Below are 17,302 nucleotides of genomic sequence, written 5' to 3' on the forward strand. Positions count from 1 at the left end.
ACGCAAATACGCAATGGCAATGCAGAGCTAGCAGTAGCAGCAAAGCATCGTTTCCTCCTTTCATCCTCAGAGTACTGATCAATGTGATGATGGATGTGACCACGACGCAGCAGGACGAAGCCCATGCCTGCCTGCCCAGCTAGCTGCCCTCGCCGGCCGGCCGCGGCGCCATTGCCGATTCTACGCAGACCTGTGCATGCTCTCCCTCTCGCTTCTGCCATGCACTGCACACACACACGAGCTATATATTCAGAGCTCGTAGCTCTCATGGCCATGGCAGGATGCAGATACAGTATATGTTCAGAGCCAGTAGCCAGCTAGCCCAGCTGCTGCTGCTGCTTCTCTCACGAGTCACCCATCGATTTTCTCCTTCTTCCCCGGCATGCATGCTAGCTACGTGCTGCTCTGCTGCCACATTTTGCCTGAAATGTATGCATGGTTGCAGTGAATTTCCTCTGCCCATGTATGCTTACTGCATCATGCATGGCTCGGCTGGCTGATCAGCCTGACGGCTGTGCGTGTTCATGATATATTCCTCCTCCATTCGGCAGCAGATTCTCTCGCTTTCGCCGCATCACGCATGCATGAAATGCATCGCGAGCTGCATGCACGCATGGCTGGCTTGATCGATCGAGCTCACCAAAAAAAAAACGATGAGGTTGATGCTGCTCGATCGCCAGTGGCCATTGATTATTTCTTGCTCTGCTGGCTGACTTGACAATTCATTTCTTCAGTTTAGCACAGTACTGTACTGCAGTATACTACTATGGTGCAGAGAACTGAAATGTTTCATCCGCGCTCCATCTGAAAAAGAAGATTGCAGAGATCCTGAAAAAGATCGATTACAAACGTGGGTTGGATCAGGTTGCTGCAGACCTACGCCTATCAAATTTGCAATTACAAATATATTGTCGGTAATTAATTAAGCAGAAGTTTAATTCTCCAATATTTCACGCTGCAGTTACTGAAATACTTACTCCTGAAACTGCATTATATATGCATGTTAATTTCATCCGTAAGACATTTCTTCTGAATATATAGTGAAAGACATTATTATTCATGTTCTTTCTTCAGAGAGCAATACATGTGTTCTCTGAAAGCAATAATCAATTGCGATAGATGTGTTTTTTGCTCAAGAAAGTATGAGATCAGCTGGCTGGCAACCAGAGGTTAGCTAGATGGACGCAAATGGATCGACTTCTTCCCCTCGCCTGCTAGCCTGTGTCGTCACATACATGTCATTTATACATCAATCAAAGTGCCTTTTTTTGATGATTAAGTTCTTCTTCTTCTCCTTCGTGAGTATATATATAAATCCAATGTCAGGTCTGTACTGAAATGATTATATAGTTCCACAATGGTGGCATTCATGTGTCCATGTGGTTGCAAATTAATTCGTTCGATTCGATCTTCGTCTTCTCTTGGGAACAATCAAGCATTCTACTACCAAGTAGACCAATAATCGCCGATCCAATGAGCTAGCTAGGTTGCTAGCTATAGCGATTTGTACGTGCCCTTTAGGATTCTGTTTTTGTTGTTCCTTTCGTTTCTGTCTAGAAAATGGCACATCTAGCTTAGCTTAGCTCCGCCATGTTGGAACAGTTCCCGTTGAAAGTTTAGAGCAATTGTACCAATTTAAAAGTAGGATAGTCCTTTGTCTCTTGTGCTAGCTTTTAAGGTGTAGTAAGGCTCTCTCCCGGTTAGGGTGACGTCTCTCAATTCTGGGCTAACAAGTGGTATCAGAGTTAGGTCTACAATCTTGACCCGTGCACACTCAAGTGGTATCGGGCTTGTTACAGTGAAAGATATCTAATTTAACTTATCTAGTTTTGACCATATACATGTGTTTGGTTTATGCCACATTTATAATAATATTTTATCTTCAATATATAGAGCACACACGACCATGACAAAATAAAATAGGATAAATTTATCTCATGTTAGCTAAAGTGTGGTTTTATTTTTATAACCGAGCCTTACTTAAGTGAGCTAAAATATTATGATAATTTTAGATAAATTGAGTATATAAACGAACGGAAAAACTAGACAACGGGATCCCGTACGAACGGGAGCCACTTGTCCGTCTATTATTTTTTTCCGTCGGCATCGTTTTCTCCATGACCGTGCGGGCGCCTCCTCTCCGCGATGCTGGCTCGCTGGGTCGTCTCCCCGCATTGGCACACCGACGTTGCTTATCCGCACTCATGCATCTCCTCCATGCATGCTGCCCCGCTCATCGGCGTCGTTTCCTTCGTGCCCCTCCGCGTTGCTCGTCGGCGTCGTCTCCTCCACACCAGCAACACTCCATGCTGCCTGGCACGTCGACGTTGCTCCTTCGTACTGGCCCGCACACCAGACACCAACTTTCATCTGGATCCTTTAAGTTGCCCTCGTTGTGCGGCTCTATGATATTAGTTGGTATCATCCGATATCATCTAGTACCACCTGGTACCATGTGATACATGTATCTTTTTGAGCTTCCCTGGTTGCATGGCGCTATGATACCAGATGATACCAACTGGTATCATCTAGTACCACCTGATACCATGTGATACATGTATCTTTTTAAGCTTTCCTGGTCACGTGACGCTATGATACCAGATGATACCAACTGGTATCATTTGATATCAAATGATACCAGTTGGTATCATTTAGTATCATACTAGTGGTATCATCTGGTATCATATGTGAGACGCATCTAAGCGCGGAGGTGGGAGGCCATCTGATACATGTTGATACCATATGATACCACTTAGAACCCAGTGGCTAGACAGCGAGCGACGTGAGGAACAGTGGAGCGAGAAAGTGCGGCGGCGTGAAACGTGTGCGGCGCCGCGGTGCGGAGGAGACACGTGTGACGTCGGCGTGAGGCGTGCACATGCGCGACGCGTCGGCACAGAGGCATGGAGGAGGTGCGCCTGACGTGGAGGAGACGTGCATGACGTGTCGGTGCGGAGGTGTGAGATTTCAACCACGCGACGTTAGGTAGATGTTACATTAACTAACTATACTGTTCGTACGGTATATTGTAGTGTAGTACTTCTCATAAACGAAACAATCCCGCATGTATATGCTGCCATATCATGCTATTGCTTAGCTAGCCAGCTACTCCCATGAGCTTGTTCCCAGTTCCCACTCTTACACGCCACAACACGGTTGGATCGGTTGGGCTAGATATCTGTTGCGCAAGGAAGGGCGTGTTTAGTTCGTGAAAAGAAAATTTTTAGATATCATATTAGACATTTGAGTAGATGTCGAAAGAGATTTTTAGATATGAATAAAAAGACGGGTTTTATAGCTCGTCTGAGAAGCACGAGACGAGTCTTTTCAGCCTAACTAATCCATCATTAACTAAAGAGGCCTGTGCAGGATCGATCAACCGGCTTAATCGGCCCATGGAGATGTCTTGGAGATAACGGTTATGGGCCGCCGTCCGCTCGGTTTTGGAGGCCAGATTGGGCCGTACGTTGACCACACCAACATCTTATCGACTTATCGTCAATTCATCGGCTGGTTTCTGTTCATATATCTCAAACTGATTTTGTTCCTCTTCAGAACTTCGAGGTAGAAATGTTATAAGCCAAATTACTAATTTCTTAATTTCTTAATTACTCAATTTAAATACAAGGCAAATGATACACAAAGATTCTTCTCGAAAACACTATCATAATATCATGTACTTATTAGCTTTTATATATTAATTATAACATAAAATTGCGGGTAGAAATGTTATAATTTTGACTAAATCATATTCTAAATGATAAATATTTTTTATAAAGAGAGATATCTGCCCAATATAAAACAGGTATGCTACCTCCATTCTATTAATCAATATATATAATTTATACATAAGTATTAGTAAAACTAGAAACTCTTATATTCTAAAACAATATAACGGTAATTTACCACATGAAAGAGAACAGCTGAACAGGTGTCAATGTGATGTGCTTACACACACAAAATGAAAAAAAAATTGAAAAAAATGAGAAAGAAAATGTAGAGGTGTAATCCGAGTCAAAGTGACTCCCTCCGCGAAGGTTGAGCCGCGGCAAAGGCCCTGTTCAGTTCTTAAAATTTTTTCAAAAACATCAAATCAAATCTTTGGACACATAAATAAATTATTAAACATAAATAAATCAAAAAACTAATTACACAGTTACGGAAGAAATCTTGAGACAAATCTTTTGAGCCTAATTAGAAAGTGATTAGCCATAAGTACTACCGTAACCAATATATGCTAATAACGGATTAATTAGGCTCAAAACATTCGTCTCGCGGTTTCCAACCGGAATCTAAAATTTGTTTTATAATTAGACTATGTTTAATACTTCAAATATGTATCATGTCTTTTTTAAAAAAATTCCAAACAAAGACCTTGTTTAGTTCCAAAAAAGCTTTCCAAAAACATCCCATCGAATTTTTGAACACCTAAATAAACCACTAAACATAGATGAACCAAAAAACTAATTGCACAATTATAGAAGAAATCGTGAGACAAATCTTTTAAAACTAATTAATCCATAATTAGTCATAAATGCTACAGTAACCAACGTGTTCCCAATCTAAACACAACCTAACCACCACCAAAGTCGAGAAGCATCGCATCATCAAACCCTTCTCCAAGGGACTGACTCCCCAGCCCTTTCCTTTCGATAAACCGACTGAAACAAAGGGGAGGCCTAATCCCCTCCTCTCCTCCTTCCCCACCCCATCCATCCGCCGATCGATTCCCCCGCGCCGCCCGCGGATCCCCCTCTCCGGCTCCGAGGAGGGGACCGCCGATGAGGTCGTCGGAGTCGTCGCGGTTCGTGCAGGAGCTGGTGCTCTACGCCGCCAGCGCCGCGCTCAGTTGCCTCGTCCTCTTCGCCGGCCTCCGCCAGCTCGACCCCAACCGCGCCGCCTCCCAGAAGGCGCTCCAGCACAAGAAGGAGATCGCCAAGCGCCTCGGCCGCCCCCTCGTCTCCACCACCCCCTACGAGGTAACCCTCCCTCGATTCCCTTCCCCTTCCCCCTTCCCTTCTAGGGTTAACTTGATTTCATTTCCTAGGATGTGATTGCGTGCGATGTCATCAACCCCGACCACATCGACGTCGAGTTCGACTGCATCGGCGGCCTCGACCACGTCAAGCAGGCGCTCTACGAGCTCGTCATCCTCCCCCTGCGCCGCCCCGAGCTCTTCACCTTCGGCAAGCTCCTCAGCCCGCAGAAGGGGGTGCTGCTCTACGGTCCGCCCGGCACCGGCAAGACCATGCTCGCCAAGGCCATCGCCAAGGAGTCCGGCGCCGTCTTCATCAATGTCAGGATCTCCAACCTCATGAGCAAGTGGTTCGGCGACGCCCAGAAGCTCGGTACTAATCCCCCCACCCCAAACATTTCTCGTTCGTTCATGGTATGACTTGCAATTGCTGCTGATATGATGCCATCTGTATGCCAGTGTCTGCTGTATTTAGTCTCGCTCACAAGCTGCAGCCAGCTATTATCTTCATCGATGAGGTCGATAGTTTCTTGGGCCAGCGACGGACAACCGACCATGAAGCAATGACTAATATGAAGACCGAATTCATGTCCCTCTGGGATGGGTTCACCACTGATCGTGAGTATTCTGCTTGGAATTTTGTTATTTTGCTCTGGTTATAGGCTGCCGCTGATTACACGAACATATTCCTGATGCTCATATAAATCCTCCTATTCTCTTTATATGTATATAATACACCTTTGCCACTTTAAATGTTCCGAGTCAGTGGTGGTGAGGGTTGGTTGCTTCTACAACTCATCGCATAGAATTACATGCTACAAGTTCTCTCAATATAATCCCTGGTTCCCCCACAAGATGGGCTTATATTTACAATTCAAATACCCATGTGTAGTTTGGAATATTATTTAGCATGCTTCACTAATTATTATCTAGTGAAAAAATATGCTAGAACACACTAGTGCACGGCCTAATTATTCTAATATTTATGCAGTGTGAAACAATGCTGTGCAAAGCTTTACTTCTGTGTTGTATTTAACTTTAGACCATTTCTAACCTGTCAATATAACCTTCATTTTGTTTAAGTTTTGTCATGGTGGAGTTCACTAATTCATATTTCATTCTTGAAATTGAGAACATAATCTTGAACCTTTCACCTTAGTTATTAAAGTTGATTATGAGATAGTGATAGAAAGCTATCTTGCAAATATACATAAATAATTGTGCAAAGAAAATTAGATTATACATTTTTAAAGTTTTCTCATGGTGGAGTTCAGGCATGAGCTATATATAGAGACCATGTAGTCTATATGGGTGGAACCCACCAGAAGTGTCATTAGTTGTGCCGAACTCCATAATACTTATGGATAGAGTGAAAAGAATGTGAGGGCATTTATTCTTATGGGCAGCCCATATGGCTATGGAGTACTTTAACAATTAATGCTATATATACCACACTCATAATGTATAAAGACAGCCCTTTATTATATAATGACTACTTTTATAGCACATTGTGGATGCCCTTTCATATTTTGTTGATGAAATTCAGCACAGAATCTTGAACCTTTCACCTTATTTATTAAAGTTAACTATGAGATAGTGATAGAAAGCTATCTTGCAAATATACAGAAATAATTGTGCTAAGTAAATCAGATTATATATATTTCAAGTTTTCTCATGGTGGAGCTCACTAATTCATATTTCATTCTTGAAATTCAGCACAGAAGCTTGAACCTCTGACTTTAGTTATTAAAGTTAATTATGAGATAGTGATAGAAAGCTATCTTGCAAATATACACAAATATACAGAGATAATTCTGCAAAGAAAATCAGGTTATATTGTGTGGTATAATGGTACTAATGTTTTTTCTAATAAAAAAATTCTAGAAAAAATGCTTCCTGCAGGCACGGCGGTAGTGGTTCATTAGCGGATCTACTTTTACTTGAAATTGGTGTTACAATCTTGAATCTTGAACTGGAAACTAGTACAATCAATTTATTCTAGATACCACATGTCCCTGCTATTATAGGCTTATCATAACCTGATCAATGAGAAGGCATATGGTCTATTGAGTTACCTTCAAATCTTAATATAATATCAAATTAATGAACAGAACATCATCCAGAATTCAAAGGAACTAATAGAATGGGACCATTTTACCAATCCCTTTAGCTTTTGTTTGTTACACGAAATTATTGTTTTCAGTTATGCTAAGGTGTACCACATGTGATTGCCAATGCCGACATAAGGAGCGACTTATTCTGTAACTTAAGAAAATTCCTGGATACTCCTGAGCAGCATCTTATGCTAGTTTATATGGTTTTTGCAGAGAATGCTCGTGTTATGGTCCTTGCTGCTACAAACAGACCCTCTGAGCTAGATGAGGCTATCCTCAGGCGCTTTACTCAGATATTTGAAATTGGGATTCCTGTTCAGAGTGAAAGAAGCAAGATACTTCAAGTTGTACTGAAGGGAGAAAATGTCGAGCCTAACATTAATTACGATTACATCGCCGGTCTATGTGAAGGATTTACTGGATCAGATATCCTAGAATTGTGCAAGCAGGCAGCATTCTACCCTATCAGGGAGCTGTTGAACAATGAGAAAGATGGGCGGAAAGCCGATGTGAGTACCCACTCTTGTTGCTTACTCTATTTAGTACTGATAATTTATTAATATTTGCTCCATCATTAGTTCATTACTTCACTTGAATAATGTTTGTCTATGCCAGTTGTCCTTGTCAATAGCAAACCTCATGCATGGATCTACTTGTAACTAACATAGCTGTTGCTTATTGGATTTTGATGGATAAATTTCATTTGCAGTTGCTACAAATTGACTTTAATGATGTAGTAATAACTGAAAAAAACATCAAATCGATTAACCACCATTGCATATTGGTTCTGATTATCTTGCCTGTTGGTTGCTGGAACAGAAACCAAGACCCTTGAGGCAATCGGATCTGGAGAAGGCTTTGTCAACATCTCGAAAGGGGAAAAGAGCTGCAAACGGAACATCAACAGGGCTGCAGTCACCTGTGTGGATTAGGCCCTCTGATTCGGAAGACGATCAGGTACAGAGCGCAATTTTTGAGATATCTAAGCTGATGTCTCGAATAGTTCAGAACAGTCAGTCGGAACCGCAAGAGCCATCTTCACCTTAATCTAATCCTTTTGCTAGATATCGTGAAAACCCAGTGGAGTAAGCGCAGGCATTACATCGATATCGTTAGGTTTTCTAATGCAGCATGCAAGATTCAGGGTATGTATGGATTCATTTAGCGTCGTGAGGCTGCACCCGTTTTTGAAGATAATGGCAGCTGGCAATGCTTGCACTGATGTTTTTTTAAGTTAAATCCAGAATTATATGGCCCGAGTCTGGATTCTATGGTTATGTGAAATTTGTTATCATCACCTTGTATTTTTATTAAACTTAACTACTTTAGGGTAGACTCTATAGTAGTCTATACATAACGAAGGGGGAAAAAAAAAGAAGGCTCGCCTGCATGGTTCACAAACATTTTGTTCTTGCCAGAGCACTCTGGAGTTTGGAGTTGAAATAGATACACGATGAGATCAAACTAACGCTTGTTTTTTTTTTTCACCCTAAAAGACCTGAATGTATATATACTCTTCCTTTAAAATATGGATCTTCTTGGGATCATCAAGAAGATGACTGAGCTTATCTTGTACATAAATCATCCATACATGTTGCGGCGATGATGATGATTTCAAGAGCATGAACATCTGCTTACTCTCTTGATGGCGCTGGTTTCCATGATGGAGAGCTCGTCGGACAGTGACAGCCTGGTGCCCTGGAGCATGAGCTTGGCGCTGGCGTTGGCGTCGGCGTCGCCGTTGATGGCAGCGTCGTCCATCTCCAGCGACCTCCTGGAGACGATGGCGTGGATGTGGTGGAGGAGGGCGAGGAAGGCGGCGTCGACGTTGTCGCCGCTGAGCGCGGAGGCCTCGGAGAAGAAGAGGCCCTGGTCCTCGGCGAAGGCGGCGGCCTCGTCGGCGGCGACGGCGCGGGCGTGGGCGAGGTCGGCCTTGTTGCCGATGAGCATGACGACGATGGAGTTGTCGGCGTGGGCGCGGAGGTCGCGGAGCCAGCGGGCGGCGTGGTCGAAGGTGCGGCGGCTGGTGACGTCGTAGACGAGCATGGCGCCGAGCGCGCCGCGGTAGTAGGCGCTGGTGACGGCGCGGTACCTCTCCTGCCCGGCCGTGTCCCAGATCTGCGCCTTCACCCGCTTCCCGCCGATCTCCACCGTCCGCGTCTGGAACTCGATCCCGATCGTCGACTTGGAGTCCACGAAGAACTCGTCCTTGGTGAACCTCCCCAGCAGCTGCGTCTTCCCCACCGCCGAGTCGCCGATCACCACCACCTTGAACACATAATCCTCCTCCTCCATCTTCTTCCTCTTCTTCTTTAGATTAGCTTAATTCTCACTTCCACTTTCTGTTTCTTGGTCCAAATTAATGTGATGCAACTATGCAAAGCTCTACCATCGTCTGACCCTGTGTGTTCTTATATGTGAGCTGTGCCTTTCTCTCTCTCTCTCTCTCTCTCTGAGCTCACGTATGCATGGGTTTATATTAATTAATTGTGAGGAAAATGCATGCTTGCTGGCGTCTGACGATGTAGAGAGTGGTTGAGAGGAGAGGTTGCTCTTTCTCCTCCTGTGGATTATCTCTCTTTCTTAATGGAATGGTATCGCCAAACTAAGAAGAAGATCAGCTGCTGGGGTTAATTACTTAATTGCTAGGTAGACAGGTAATGCGTGTTAATTCGTAGCTCTCTTGCTCCTGTACATAATGTACTCTCCTTTTCGTCATTCAATTCATTGTAGAGTATCGAGTACGTGCTGGCTCTGGCTAGTAGCTAGTAGTGTGGCACAAGCAATGGGTACGCCCAAGATTGATTAATTAGTTCCTTTCATGAACTGGCACTGGTGTACATATAGTCATATATTTCCATTATTTCTGTTTGTGTTAGACAACACTCTCTGTGTGCTTCATCACTCCATCATTTATGTCATAAAAATAAAATGGTTTTCACGAAATCAAATAATTCTGAAAATCTCTTGAGGAACGAGTCTATCTAGCAGACATGATTGAGATTAGACAAGATATATATCTCACTAGTAATACACAAGATCGAATAATAACAAATTGAACGGAATCAGGGATCGATCTGCAGCTCATGCCAGGCTACTATAGATAAATATAATTCAACTGCTCAACCAATATGTAGTACCGTCCAGAGATGGATTACGTCCTGAGTTAGCATAATTGAACTGCTCAATCAATATACAGAGTACTACAACCTCAACTGCTACGTACTTTCCATCACGCTGCAGCAGTGTGGTTTCCTGTTTCAGTTGGTTGCTCACGTAATGATCCAATTATTCTATTTAGAATCATGAGCTTGGCATTATGCATAATGTGGCTAGTGCACCATATACATACAAATTAATACTATTTTTTTATCTGACCTCATTTATAAACCCCAACGAAACGATGTGACAGAAGAAACAACTACTCGCTCCATCGTAAAATAAAATTATTTCTAACATAACCATCTATCCTAAAATGTAGCTATTTCTTTAACTACATTATTATCTCAATCAATCATAATCATTCTTCATTTAATTTTTTTCTTTTGTATTATCTCTCCAACCAATTGCAACTTTCCTCTAATCATTTCTTAATACTTATGCTCACCTCTAGAAATGCTTACATTTTTGGACTGAGGTATACTATTCTTGCATATTATACAGTAGTTAATAATAAGATAAGGATCCTGAATATTTATTTAGAGGTTGGCAGTAGTTTTGCTTTGCAGCATCAGAAGAAACTGAAGAAATGACTTTTCGGGCAACATGACTCGATCACACCAGAAATCAAAGCTCATCGATCATGCATCGTGTCAGGATTTAGGAATTACAGTGTAAATAAATTAATATGTATGCTCAGAATTGTTTGAAACAAGCAGAGATATAATTAATAGCTGAGATTTGACTCAGAATGTGAATTCTGAACATACGAGGTTTAACCGGATGAAATTAAGAAAAATCTGCAGTAGCAGAGGCGGAGAGTGATGCAATCTAGTAGGAGGTGGTGGCGGCGGCATGGGCGCGAGCGGGGAGGAGGAGGCGGTCGCAGATGGCGGCGAACTCGGCCATGACGTCGGCGACCATGGCGGCCTTGCCCTTGCCCACGAGCATCCTCACCAGCGCGACCACCCGCGCGTCCTCATCCGCAACGACGACGGCGGCGCCGTCGCCCGGGACGAGCAGAGCGCGCGCGTGGCGGGCGGCCCTGGGCAGCGTGCCGGCGCGGAGGGACGCGTCGGCCAGCGCCGCCGCGTATCCCGTCGCCGCGCGGCTGGAGGAGGAGACCAACCGCTGCCGCTCCTGCCTCTGCAGTACGTGGGGCGCCGCCGCCGCTGCCGACGCCGCGCCGCTGCTTCTTCTGGTGGTGGTGCTGGGCCGCGCGGCTGACGCGACGACGGCTATGCGCGCGCGTGGTTGCTGCTGCTGCTGGTATTGCTTGGCCGAGGAGGAGGGCTTGAGATGGTGGAGGGGGCGGTGGTGCGAGGAGGCGGGGAGGGGGAGGGAGACGGCGGCGTCCATGGCCGCGGCACGGCGAGGAACGAGTGGTGTATCGCGTGGCTATCTACGCGGGAGAGAGAGGAGAGGAGGATGTGTGGCTGGGATGGCGGGAGAAGTCGGACACGCCACGCAGACGCCAATCCAAATTCTGGCCCAAAACAAAATTTGGGATCCAAAATTGAAAGGGGATCGGGCCGAAACAAATCTGGCCTAAGAAGGACTGCTACCTAGATTCGGCCCAAGGACAGACGTGGCCCAAATAAGGCCCATAATCTGTGACTGCCATTTTGGTAGCCACCTAATTTTGGCCCAGAAGAGAATTGAATGCTATGGATAATGGATGTGGTCCATATCGAAGATGGACAGTCCAGACGTAGTAGATCGTTGAAATTTGGCCCAAAATCTCTTTCTGGAAAAATAGGGATGACCGTTGATGGGTTTGGCCCCGTCGTGGTTGGTGGCGAATGTGACGCTCAGTCTCTGATTCTTTTTTCCTTAAAAAAAGTAACTATAAATTTACGTTAACCACCTGTACTAGGAGCATCCTAGGAGATATCTAAATTGATCTCTAGAATCGAATTTTAGGAATTAGACTCGAAAATATATCTCCAACAAGTTACCAAATACATTACTAATATTAACTCATGCATAAAATTACCTTTTGGGGCAAAAATATGGGTTTGTAATACAAGTTATTCATTTTTATATTTATGTTGGAGGAATGTGTAATTTTTTCATGCCTAATATTTTTTATGAACCCAATACAATTTTTTTGATAGCAAAATATTAGCATTCTCTTGAAGATACTCTAACTCTCTATTTTTCTATGAAAAAAACAAAATATGCAATAAATATGCCCACGTATTCCCTCCGTTCCCATGACATGACTTTGTGACCTACTCATCCATATGTATACAAAACATATATATTGATATACGGATGAATCTAGTTAAATCGATCAAATACGATAATTAAAATATGATACATTAGAAAGTAATAGTAACAACATGTTAATGATAATTTTTAATAAAATTTTGTTACGGCACATGGTCAACATCTAGTGAAGAAAGAAAGAAACAAGCAAACCAAAATACATATATTACCGTGCCCATCCCGTCTCGCTGGCCAATGTGGTACAGAATATTTTTAATATCGATCACTTCGGCCTTTCCTTTCTTTTTGTGTTCTTTTTTGCAACAAGCCAAGGCTGAGTTAGTAAAGCTTAATTTGTCGTTAAGCACCTGCAGGGCTTGGCACGACCGACCGCAAAACATTTTAATAACACTACTAATCAAGCCGGTCGATCTCATATCATATCTGCAGACTGCAGGTTCTGTTTCCACGCATAAAAGATGAAGAGTGATATTGTTACTTCTGCATCACTATAGTGATATACTTTCACATGTTCTCGCTGTATCTAGAATTTTAGATTTATTAATGTCAATATAAATATAACGAGACGAGACCATATTGTAATATAAGACGAATGTAAGACTACTTTTCCTGAGCAATTAGACATGCACTCCAATTTTTATATCTGACGCCTGTGACTTTTGAACCTACGTTTCATTGTTCATCTAAATAATAAATGACATAATTATTATTTGTTTTTTTTGATTTATTTCGTGTTACGTAAACTTTAAGTATAACTTATTGTTTTTTTAAATATTTACGTTAAAAAAGGAATAACAAAACATATAGTTAAACAAGTGTCTAAAAATCAACACCAATAAATAATCTCAAGGAGGAGGAGGTGAGAGTGTGTCTCTGCAAGTTGGGTGCAGTTGGAGTGTAGATTAGTTCCCCCTGGGCCAGAGCCACAACCAACCCGGCCAACAGGTTCCATCACCCTGCCCAAGTGCCCATGCTCCCTGCCTCATCTTCCACCCACGGTTTTCTCTCAAACCTTCGGCTCGTCTGCTCCACACCAATCACCTCACCGATGAGTGCTAAACATATATATATATACACATATCTTCATTGCATCCGGCCTCCATCGACCAACAAACTCGACTCGAGTAACCCATTAACGAATTAATGCTAGCTGACACATGCGTGCAGGTGCAGGTGCAGCTCCGATCCGGTTCTTTGTGTGAGCTAGCTAGCTCAGCTCGATCGAGAGAGAGAGAGAGAGAGACCATGCATGCATGTCCAGCAAGTTAATTGATTAGCTGGTTGGTGTGGTGTATTAGCTTGAGCTATATAGGTGTAAATTAAGATGGCGGAAGAGATCATCGCCGGTGGCGCGGCGCCGGCGACGGTGGTGGTGGAGGAGGAGGAGGAGCGGTACGTGGAGGTGGCGTCGAGGTTCTACCGAGTGAGGCCGGGCGATGGCGCCACCGGCGGCCGACGCCGCCGTCTCCACTTCCTCGAGTCGTGCTTCCTCTGCAAGAGCAGCATCGCCGGCGACCGCGACATCTTCATGTACAGGTTCGCCTCTCTCTCGCTTGCGATTCTCTCTTACATATGTTCGAGCTCGAGCTCGAACTGAGCTTAAGCTAGGTTTCATGGATGCAGAGGGGACGCGGCGTTCTGCAGCGACGAGTGCAGGCAGGAGCAGATGGACATGGACGAGGCGCTTCAGACGGTGGCGCGCCGCCACCGCCTCCTGTGCAAGCCGTCCACCTCGCCGAGCGCCGCCGAGGCGGCGGCGAGGCCTCCGATGATGCACCGGCGGCCGACCATCGCCAACCTCGCGGCGCGCACTCCCGTGGCCGCCACCAGCTAGTGTCGGAACCACTAACCTGCACGCATCGATCATCGATCAAACGCCAAAAGTTAAACCGCTGTGTACTGTGTAGCATAGATAGCTGGGTAGATCCATGGAATATATATACATAGCTCCGTGTTTTTTGCCAACTTAATTTTGTTTTGTGGTTTGATTTCACGGTTCCTGCGATCAGGTTGCAGCTAGTAGCTAGCAGCTACCAAGACCATGGATTAATTTCTGATTGTTACAATAGATTGTAGAGTATGGTGATCTTGCATAGCTGCACGCATGCATGGAAGAGAGATCATCAGAGGGAAATGGTCAGAATATCAGGCCAAAAGCTGGACCTGATGTATGAACAACTTGCAGTCTTGGTGATGGACTGTTTCATCCATGTTGGCACTTGCCAGCAGCAACTCCTAACTTGCATGGAGGAGTCATGTAACATTCGTTTTGTACATACTACTACAAATTATCAGCTATGCTATGTGATGTGAGATTATGAGATCAAGATTAATTTTGCCCTTGTAACTTTTCCATGAAGTTCTTGCTCCTCTCACTTTTCATCTCGCAATCAACTTCGTCTGACTATTAACAAACTAAAGATTGAGATGACACAGTAGGTACACTTGGCCTTCAAGTCCGGGTGATGCCAACTAACCTTATCATACATCTATCTTACCACTTGGTCACTTTTTCTCGAGGCTTATGCTAGAAGATTAATTTCCAATCTTGTTCTCTCCCGGACTTCAACTTCCAATTTGCAAGTGTTTTGATGTCCTTTCTTTCCCATGACTCATCATCTTGGAGGCCATAAAGATATTTCTGTAATCAAAGGCACTATTGGTATGTACGATACCAAAGCTGCGTATATACGCATCATGTTGCCTTCATTTTGCAGCAAAACTGATGAAGCACACGGACCTGGACCTATACATCCAACCAGCCATTTCATGATCATGACCTGCATGTTCCAAAAAATTAAAACAGAGAGGGCACTTAATGTTCGATCGCCCAGAGCAATCAAGGACATGGGCAGAGGTAGCGTTACTGTCTTTTCTAGTTGTACTTTTTTCCTCCCTTTGACATCATCTTTTGTCAATCAGTTATCCATAGACTAGAACATAATTTTGTTTTTTTACAACGAAACACGAGGAAAGAGCAACACGATAAATCATTGTGCCGGAAGAAATAATGGAACAAAACTAACACACGTTCCATGATCCTGCTACTTGCACAGTTTGCACTTTTGACCAGTGATTTCCATGTACAAATTAGCAGGAAGACATAAGCAAGTGGCACACCCATTTGTACTCTATTTCTGGAGCAACTGATTAATATTATGCAAAATTCAAAACAAGCTAATTCAAGATATTCTAGTAGGAAATGAGTGAAGACAATGAACTCTCAACAAACACACGCATAAAAGGGAAAAGAAGCCATTTATTTACTAAAAGTCCCAGAAGCAGATACAACTAAACAAGTTTACAGAATGCCTCATGTTCTATCATGGATGCTTCAGAGCTATATATCACAAATCGATGGGCCACTGAAAATTTATATTTAGTGACATATGCGAATTCTGCATAGTGCCACGCTACAGGAGATATTCCAAAAGATGGAGTGTGACCGCAAGAAAAGAGCAAATGATGGACCCATCCTGACATGAGCTCACCACCATGAGAAGGACAAGAGAACCTATCAAGGTTTTAACAAGTGCTTGCAAAGGAGAGGACTGAGAGTGAACATCAATAGTGAGAGAAAGAAATTAAAGAGCAAGAGATTCCTCTACTTGATAGCTATGTCCTCTTTATTGAAACCTTTTCTTATGAAGGGGTTATCTTTGATTGGCTTTGCTAAGTTATCACCTCGAGAGAGGGACCTATGACCTATGAGAGCACTTCAGTAGTAGTAGTCCCATTCTGTAGAACTGTGTCGAAGAGCTAGAAGTTTCAGATAGTGTGAATCCTTCTCTGTGATCAGTTTTAACTAGGTTCCCGCCTGCAGTCTCTCTAACTTTTACATCTCTCAGCCATTAATTATGTGTATGATGACAACAAAACTCCAGTTCTTAATGTACGACAGACCAATTGAGAGAATTATTATGAAAGTATGGGAGGATAATGTTATAACATTTTTTTTGAACTATATGTGGTACATATATTGGTAACAGATAAACAACGAAACAATAAGAGCAATAGATAAACAATCACACGACAACAGCAGAGCAGGAGGTAACATGTGCTTTAGGATTATGAAGTCAAAAACAAAAGGCGAAAGGGACCACAGGATTGCTCTATTTTGTATCAGTCTATCCAACCCAGACAGTCTAGTTCCTTTCTAATCCAAGAGAAAATGATTTAACTCAGAACTGATCTGTTTAGCCAGAGCAGAAAACTTCAGCAGTGTCCAGTTGTTTTGATTTGTTCAAAATGATGTATAATCAGATCATGGAATCATTCAAGGAACATAAGGTAAATTGAATTTCTGAAGCCAGGATTGCCACAATATAGTCATTTTCTTCCTAAATCAAGTTCACAGATCTAAGTGGACAAGCCATGTGGATGCTTTGGTCCCTGATTCTAGTCCATTTCTTAACCAACGGCCAGGTTTCAAAGCAGGAATTTTTAGAAGGTACCTCCAGCTCACTGGAAAGACTAAAAGGTTCTTTTAGCATGGGCCATGGGAACATAGTATCTATTCCTGTAACCTACTACTCCCTCCGTCCCAAAAATACTTCATTTTTATCCTACCTCATACAAATCAATACAAAAACACGAAAATTAGAATGTCCTTCACTTTTTCAAATCCCAATACATCTATCCCTTACCTTTTCAAATTCCAATGCATTTATTTCCCACTTTACCAAAGTCCAATGCAACTACTCAAAAAATAAAGTCTTTTGGGGATAAATAGAGGAAGCTAAAAGTGAAGTCTTTATGGAACGGAGGTAGTACTTGATAAGCCACTAACCCTGCCGGTTGATCTGCACTCAATGGTCCAAAT

At 43.3% G+C, this 17,302-nt stretch overlaps 4 protein-coding genes across 6 annotated transcripts; 2 read left to right on the top strand and 2 right to left on the bottom strand.

Moving 5' to 3' along the window:
• Window positions 1-4,643: 4,643 nt before the first annotated feature.
• LOC102719399 (outer mitochondrial transmembrane helix translocase-like) lies at window positions 4,644-8,552 on the top strand. 2 transcript variants are annotated; one of them, XM_015838595.1, is made up of 6 exons: window positions 4,644-4,979; window positions 5,048-5,348; window positions 5,435-5,593; window positions 7,303-7,598; window positions 7,909-8,046; window positions 8,154-8,552. In XM_015838595.1, the coding sequence occupies exons 1-6, from the start codon at window positions 4,782-4,784 to the stop codon at window positions 8,160-8,162; spliced, it is 1,101 nt and encodes a 366-aa protein (XP_015694081.1). In that variant the 5' UTR covers window positions 4,644-4,781; the 3' UTR covers window positions 8,163-8,552. The 2 variants fall into 2 exon arrangements, with proteins under 2 accessions (XP_015694081.1, XP_006656486.1); XM_006656423.3 differs by having other exon boundaries at window positions 7,909-8,484.
• On the bottom strand, window positions 8,480-9,516 carry LOC102719684 (ras-related protein RABA3-like). Its single transcript, XM_006656424.2, has one exon. The coding sequence runs from the start codon at window positions 9,382-9,384 to the stop codon at window positions 8,704-8,706; it is 681 nt and encodes a 226-aa protein (XP_006656487.1). The 5' UTR covers window positions 9,385-9,516; the 3' UTR covers window positions 8,480-8,703.
• A 1,141-nt stretch (window positions 9,517-10,657) lies between these two features.
• LOC121054805 lies at window positions 10,658-11,663 on the bottom strand. Its single transcript, XM_040525575.1, has one exon. It carries the CDS (start codon window positions 11,605-11,607, stop codon window positions 11,080-11,082), a length of 528 nt encoding a protein of 175 aa, XP_040381509.1. The 5' UTR covers window positions 11,608-11,663; the 3' UTR covers window positions 10,658-11,079.
• A 1,723-nt stretch (window positions 11,664-13,386) lies between these two features.
• Window positions 13,387-14,843, top strand: LOC102718005 (FCS-Like Zinc finger 7-like). Of its 2 annotated transcripts, none has more exons than XM_040525576.1 (2): window positions 13,387-14,016; window positions 14,089-14,843. In XM_040525576.1, exons 1-2 carry the CDS (start codon window positions 13,805-13,807, stop codon window positions 14,312-14,314), a joined length of 438 nt encoding a protein of 145 aa, XP_040381510.1. In that variant the 5' UTR covers window positions 13,387-13,804; the 3' UTR covers window positions 14,315-14,843. The 2 variants fall into 2 exon arrangements, with proteins under 2 accessions (XP_040381510.1, XP_040381511.1); XM_040525577.1 differs by having other exon boundaries at window positions 13,393-14,016; window positions 14,104-14,842.
• The last annotated feature ends 2,459 nt before the right edge of the window (window positions 14,844-17,302 follow it).

This window comes from Oryza brachyantha, chromosome 6, assembly GCF_000231095.2.
Source record: "Oryza brachyantha chromosome 6, ObraRS2, whole genome shotgun sequence".
Classification (NCBI taxonomy): Eukaryota; Viridiplantae; Streptophyta; class Magnoliopsida; order Poales; family Poaceae; genus Oryza; species Oryza brachyantha.

Coding starts and splice junctions, on each gene's coding strand:
- LOC121054805 (XM_040525575.1), bottom strand. CDS start 11,607: ATGGACGCCGCCGTCTCCCTCCCCCTCCCCGCCTCCTCGCACCACCGC.
- LOC102718005 (XM_040525576.1), top strand. CDS start 13,805: ATGGCGGAAGAGATCATCGCCGGTGGCGCGGCGCCGGCGACGGTGGTG. Junction 14,017..14,088: donor CGCGACATCTTCATGTACAG/GTTCGCCTCTCT, acceptor AGCTTAAGCTAG/GTTTCATGGATGCAGAGGGG.
- LOC102719399 (XM_006656423.3), top strand. CDS start 4,782: ATGAGGTCGTCGGAGTCGTCGCGGTTCGTGCAGGAGCTGGTGCTCTAC. Junction 5,349..5,434: donor CGGCGACGCCCAGAAGCTCG/GTACTAATCCCC, acceptor TCTGTATGCCAG/TGTCTGCTGTATTTAGTCTC. Junction 7,599..7,908: donor AAGATGGGCGGAAAGCCGAT/GTGAGTACCCAC, acceptor TTGCTGGAACAG/AAACCAAGACCCTTGAGGCA.
- LOC102719684 (XM_006656424.2), bottom strand. CDS start 9,384: ATGGAGGAGGAGGATTATGTGTTCAAGGTGGTGGTGATCGGCGACTCG.